Source organism: Hydra vulgaris, chromosome 15, assembly GCF_038396675.1.
Source record: "Hydra vulgaris chromosome 15, alternate assembly HydraT2T_AEP".
NCBI lineage: Eukaryota > Metazoa > Cnidaria > Hydrozoa > Anthoathecata > Hydridae > Hydra > Hydra vulgaris.
The window spans coordinates 41,813,902-41,820,612 of NC_088934.1; the positions used below are offsets into that span (position 1 = coordinate 41,813,902).

At 27.4% G+C, this 6,711-nt stretch overlaps 1 protein-coding gene across 3 annotated transcripts; it reads left to right on the top strand.

Moving 5' to 3' along the window:
- Positions 1-217: 217 nt before the first annotated feature.
- LOC136091402 (uncharacterized) lies at positions 218-5,360 on the top strand. Of its 3 annotated transcripts, none has more exons than XM_065818918.1 (8): positions 218-3,297; positions 3,755-3,852; positions 3,957-4,087; positions 4,160-4,293; positions 4,510-4,579; positions 4,703-4,787; positions 4,875-5,027; positions 5,172-5,360. In XM_065818918.1, the coding sequence occupies exon 1, from the start codon at positions 830-832 to the stop codon at positions 1,871-1,873; it is 1,044 nt and encodes a 347-aa protein (XP_065674990.1). In that variant the 5' UTR covers positions 218-829; the 3' UTR covers positions 1,874-3,297; positions 3,755-3,852; positions 3,957-4,087; positions 4,160-4,293; positions 4,510-4,579; positions 4,703-4,787; positions 4,875-5,027; positions 5,172-5,360. The 3 variants fall into 3 exon arrangements, with proteins under 3 accessions (XP_065674990.1, XP_065674991.1, XP_065674992.1); XM_065818919.1 differs by having other exon boundaries at positions 281-3,297; positions 4,197-4,293; XM_065818920.1 differs by having other exon boundaries at positions 281-3,297; positions 4,197-4,293; positions 4,514-4,579.
- Positions 5,361-6,711: the final 1,351 nt, after the last annotated feature.

The window sequence follows — 6,711 nt, forward strand, 5'->3', positions numbered from 1 at the left end:
ACTATTGGAAACAATCTATAACCTCACTTACGAGGCGCGGATTCAGAATACGACTGTTGTGAAATAGAAATAAAAGAAGAGTTTTTAATATAAAAACCTGAATGAAAATTTCGTTTTAAAAATACGAAAATTTTTATTTATTTTCACGAACAGTGCTACCCTCTAAAAAATGAAGCGTTGATTTGATGTTGATCAACGTTGATTTTGCGTTGACATTAGCGATCAACGGCGATCAACCATAAATGGATGTTGTACCAACAGCAATGTTATCAACAGCAAATCAACGTTAATTTACAAACACTGAGCGTTCGTTGATTTACTGTTGACAAAAAACAAATTTTTTGAGCCGTTTACTAACAGTAATTTGCTGAGCATTTTCTGCTGGGATTTTTTTGTTATTTTTGGTGGTTATAAAACGTTTGTTCAAATTTTAATTGTATTATACGGTATGAAATGAATATAAGCTTTATTGAAAAACATATATTTTATTAAGTAATTATTTTTTCAGTTCTTGAATAAAGATTATCCTAATGAAATTAAGGTAGTTCTTTAACTATTTGAGGATAATAGAACATCTTAATATAAATATTTTAACAATTTAACATGAAAAAGTCACAACTTAGCAGCAACTTGGCTTATTAATGCTTACTATAATAACATTACTATTATCATAGCAAATTATTAATGGTTGCAAGTATTTGCCTGATAAATTCTGACTGCAAACTTAAATCATATAGTACAAAATGCAATTTAAATTGATTTTTTCTGTATAAGAATAATAATGCCTTTATTTTTTTTTCTTTTGTGATGTAATAAAATAAAGATAATAATGCCTAAATATGACAGAAGCCTATATATGAGAGAATTTATGAAAGAAAAACGAAATACTGAAAAAAGAATAAAATATCTTCTTGAAGAGTGCAACATTGTTAGTAGAGGGAATTGCGTTCATCTAGATTTAGACATTCAAAAGATTTATGAAGTTTCTGAAGATGTGCACAGTGATATATTGATGTTTTCAATCACTTCGCCAGAAAATAAATTTTGTTTAAGTAAAGTTGAATCTAATTATTGTGATGTTGACAACATTGCATTTAAAAGTAGTTTATACAGTAGTATTGATACTCTAACTTCAACAAAAGATTTTTTATATGAGTGGTCATTAAAATACTGTATAAAAGATGATGCTTTAAATGCACTTTTATTTCACTTAAATAAATTTACTCCATCTATACCAAAATGCTTGCAGACATTACAAAAATCTCTTCAAAAAGCTAATGTTTTATATGTCAATGGAGGCGATTATATATATCTTGGAGTTAAAAGTGCAATTGATTATTACATATCAACAGTTGGAAATAAGGAAAAGCCTGATCTAATTGTAAGTATTGATGGTGCACCTATGTACAATAGTAAAAAGACTTCCATTTGGCCTATACTAGTTACAATTAACAGAAAAGGATCCTATGCTGTTGCAATTTGGCATGGTCAGGGAAAACCAAACAATTTGGATGAGTGCTTTAAAGATTTTATTCTTGAAATGAAAAAATTGCAAACTAATGGGTATAAACAGCTGCTGGTGACTATTAAAGCTTTTGTTTGTGATGCGTCTGCAAGAGCATTTGTTAAATGCATTATAGGGCATAGTGGCTATCATAGCTGTGAAAGATGTATGGCAGTTTGCACACAAAAACATGGCATAAGATTATTGGAAACGACTACTTTACTTTGTACTGGTCACCAGCTTGAGAGTCTTTCTCCACTTATTCAGTTAAACTTCCCAATGGTAACTGAATTCCCATTAGACTATATGCACCTTATATGTCTTGGAGTAGTTAAAGAACTTCTAATAAACTGGTGTAAAGGTCCCTGATGTATTAGAATAAGTCAATCTGTTAAAGACAGTATTTCAAATGAACTCATAAATTTACGAAGTTATACACCATCCAATTTTCAACGTAGACCACGCTCTTTAAATGAACTTGAGAAGTGGAAAGCAACAGAGTTTCGATTATTCTGCTTTATGCTGGACCTGTTGTTTTAAAAAGGAAAAATAAATAAAACTATGACTTATTTATTTCTTTTTCAATTGCTATGCACATACTGCTTTCTAATAAAATGGCCAAAAATGAATTGTTTAGTGGCATTTGCTAAATAGCTGCTTATATGGTTTGTCAGAGAAGTACAAATTTTGTTTGGGGAAATCTTGGTAACATACAATGTTCATAGCATGATTCATTTAGCTGATGATTGTATTAACTTTGGGGAGAGTCTTGATCATCTATCAGCTTTTCCTTTTGAAAACTTTTTGGGCTGAATTAAAAAAATGGTGCGAAAATCACATCAGACTGTTGCCCAAATAGTGAATCAATTAGATGAGAGAAAAAAGTTGGATATTTTTCTTAGAGAAAGGAATGGTAAAGAAATTTCTGCCCAAGTGGTAAATAAAAAGATCACATCAAATCTATGAGACAGAGTTTATTTTATTCAAGGCAAAGGGTTTATTTTAGTAGAAGAGGTTTTGGTAGATCTTGTAAAATGCAAGGCTTTAAATCCTCATTTAGTTCGTAAGTTTTTTCCTGATTGTTTTGAAACATCTTATTTAGACGTTTGTTATGTAAATTCATTAGCCAACCTAAAAACAATTTTTCCGAAAAAAAAAGAACTTTTGAAAAAAGGCTTGATGATACCTGTTTAAAAAGGTGGTTATGCTTTTTTTCTGCTTAGACATTGTGATATTGCTTATGATCACTTATTTCTTGAATTAAAAACACAAACTTTGATTATACTTGCAGACCATCAATTTTTCAAGAATGTCTGTGTATGTGTCATTTTGTAAAATTTGTTGTAAATTTGTCAAATATATAGTTCTTTGAACAAATTTAAAGTGAGTTTAATGCATTTTAATTTATAAATTTTTTGTATGGAACAAATACCTGGTATGTTTATAGAAATAAAATATTTACACTGGTGTTTTACATTAATAAATCTAAAAAGCGTTTTACAGAGTTCATTGTTTTTAATCTTTAATGTATTTTTAATTTTATTTTGTAACTTATATAAGATTGTTTAGAATTAAATTGCACCAGAATATTGAAATTTCATTTGCCATTGTTGAATTTTTAAATGGAAAAATTAAAGAAGTGGAAGTGATTGCTAAAAGTTGGATGAAAAATGATGGGAAATGCTTCTGGCTGCCATTTAAAAGTTCCGCTGCGATTCGTAAACCTGTCACAACCTTGTAGGCATCAACCTCTGATTGGAAGATATACCCTGCTAGGATTTTATACACTACAGGTTTGCATATTACTATAAAAAAATGTAAAATAATTGAATTAGATATTGAACTGTATGTTTTGACCAGGGCACTGGAGAGGATAAACATGTGCTGGTGCAAATTTATTTTAGGCCCCCTTTACAATATGACTATAGTCTTATTTAATATCACTTGTTTTAAATCCAATATTCCAACGGGCATTTGTTTAAATTATATGTTCTGAATGTCTTTAGAATGTTTAAAGAAGATTTCCAACGATTAAAAAAAGTTTTTTTAACAATGTTTTTAGTTTTTTTTTTAAACTTTTAGTGTTTTTTAAAAACTAAAAAATTCATTAATTTTCATGGGTTTTTCATTAAAATTCATTAATTTTTATGCAGTGCACCAATTGCACTCCATTAATATTGGGCCTGCTTTTGCCGCAAACATTTCAATTACATCTTCATTAGATATTGATAAATGATTTTACGTACATAGATTTGTGTTTATGAAGAAGCTCAGTCACACTTAGAGAAAGCAGCAGATACTTCAAATATTGAAACTGACACCAAAGAGAAAAAAGGGACAAAGCAAAAGTAAATTTTACTAAAATTAGTTTTTAACAAATAAAAAATTTTGCAATAAAGAATTACACAAATCATGCACTTTTTTTGTTTATAAAGTAAAGTTTATATTAAAGGAGAAAGACAGCTATGACATTTTGTGAAAGTGATGAAGATGTTGTGGTTGGTGATGAAGAACTATACGGAAGATACTATTTTGATAGTTCAACTAGCTAAAGAACATCTAACGTGATTCCAAATATAGCAGGTTGACTATTTTTGCAAAAGTAAAATAATGGTTTGTTAAAATAAACATGCTTATTTTTTTACTGAATTATAGATGTTTTTAAATCAATATCAACTCCCCATTTACACAGTGAAATAGCAAGCTTTCCAGTTGCTGAAAATAACAATGACTTCTCGAAAGAAACTAATCTATCTCAAGGGAAAATGATGTTGTCTTCAAATATATTGGTAAAAAAAAGTCCTAATGTTGCTTTTGTTCTAATTAAAATCTGTGTGCGTGTGCAGTAAAAAAATTAATAGAAATCAGAACTATATGTTATAGAATATAATTTTATTGACAAATATTTTACAAATATATGTTTGTTGACAAGTTTAAATAAAAATCACTATGTAATGTTTAAAAATTTTATTTAATTTTTGTATGTATAATTTATCTATACCTAGGTAGAAAATGGCTCTAAAAATTGTGTTTTGGATAAAGAGGATAGCAAAGAAAGACATTTGTCTTGCCAGGGTAAATTAAATAAAAGTTTTATTTATTTTTTCCATTTAGGTATTTTTTCATGGTTAATTTTTTACAAAATATTTTACATAAATAATAATAATATTGTTTATTTTACTACATTTTTTTTTAAAGATTTTCAAAAAAGATTTGCGTTGAGTTGGATGGCAAAAATAGATAAAAGAGAAAAGTGATTCAAGAGTCAATTTTAAAAATCCATGTATTGAAATTAAGATAATTTCATTCATATAGAATGAACATAACATGTGTTCTGACCCTTAAGTAATTTTTATTTTTTTAATAATAGATGAGTTCTCTTAGTCGTTGTGGAGGTAATATAAATTGGCTTTTGCTTTTGGAAAGTTGTTGATGAGCGAGGACGCTGGGGCCTGTTTTAATGTCTCGGGTGGTTCATTGAAGATAAATTTTAAAACATACACCTTGTATCATATGATAGTGGGTAAGAATGGTTTTATGCATTTTTTTAGATTTTTTATTTCACAGGAAATATATTTTGTTTATCACAATCAGTCATTTATGTAACTATTTGCTATAATTTCTGCAGTTTGATTTTTTTCAAATTTGATTTGAATTTTTGATTTAGATGCGATTACACGACAGCATCATGATGCAAAAATTTGCGAATGTTGTTCAGGCATTTCGAAATTTTTAAGGCAATCAGGAACACGACTCAATTGAAAAGTTTTGAAAATGAACAATGCTGCAAACGCTAAATAAATTGTTTGAAAATGTAAATTTTGTGTTAAATTCAATAAAAAACTTTCTTACTTAATGCAGTGCCTACTTTCTTTCATTATTCTTTTGAGTTAGCTTTGAAATGCTCTATCAATAAATTTTTTGCTAAATCCTTTTTTTACAGCATGTTTTTTACAAAACAAATAAAGATTTTAGCAATATGTATAAATTTTATATACAAATATTTTATATATATATACATACATAATATATATATATATATATATATATATATATATATATATATATATATATATATATATATATATATATATATATATATATATATATATATAAATTATAAATCAGTAGAAAATCACTTAACAAAGTTTTTTTTCATTTAACACTGTGTTTCATTAATAAAAAGACTCATCAGAAATACTGAGTTTTTTTATTGATGAGAGCCTTTCTGATAAGTCTTTTTATTGATGAAATACAGTGTTAAATGAAAAAAAAATTTCTTAAGTGATTTCCTACTAATTTATAATTTTTCAGTTCTTTGAAGAACATTGAGCACTCTATTTTGTAGAATACATTTTAAAGTTGTTTATATATATATATATATATATATATATATATATATATATATATATTTATATAAATATATATATATATATATATATATATATATTTCGTAAACTGTTGATATATATTTTTTTGATATATTCATCAAAAAGCGATATCAAAATACCGTCGGCTATTATAAAAATCACTGTTGAATCACCAAGAAAAAATGATTGTTGATTAAACGTTGAAAAGCAACATTCGATCAACGTTTTTTGTAAACACCAAATCAACGTCGATAAGTGGCTAACAATTTGGAAAAAAAATCAATATGGAATCAATGTTGACGAGAAACATTGAATCAACATCAAATCAACGCCTCATTTTTTAGCGGCTATTACTTGTTCATATAAAATATTAGTTTAGTTTCTCTTGATTATTATATAAAATTAGAATCATTTATTTTTAAATTAAAACAATTGAAAACATTTCAATTGTTTCAATTTAAAATTAAAAAAGTTTTTTCAAAAGAAACAAAAACGTAAAATTTTGTTCGTTTGTATTTTTTTTTTTTTTAAACATCTTCGCTTCCAACAAGGCTGCAAGCAGCCACTAATTAAAGTTAGAAGTTACTGAAAGAGAGAAGATGAAGATTGCAGAGCAAGATAACGATTGACGGACGACTTAAAGGATTGCAAATCATATGAATCAGGAAAACAAGATGAAGAAAGCAAACTCCAAAGAGCTGATGTTCGAGGAAAAAAACTAGACGAATAAGCGTTTTTGGAGCACTTAGGAACAGTCACAGAAAAAGGATAAGACTTAATTGAATGACGAGTAACACAAGAATGAAATTTAGTAGATGGCACAGGAGACGCTAGCTC

Coding starts and splice junctions, on each gene's coding strand:
- LOC136091402 (XM_065818918.1), top strand. CDS start 830: ATGCCTAAATATGACAGAAGCCTATATATGAGAGAATTTATGAAAGAA.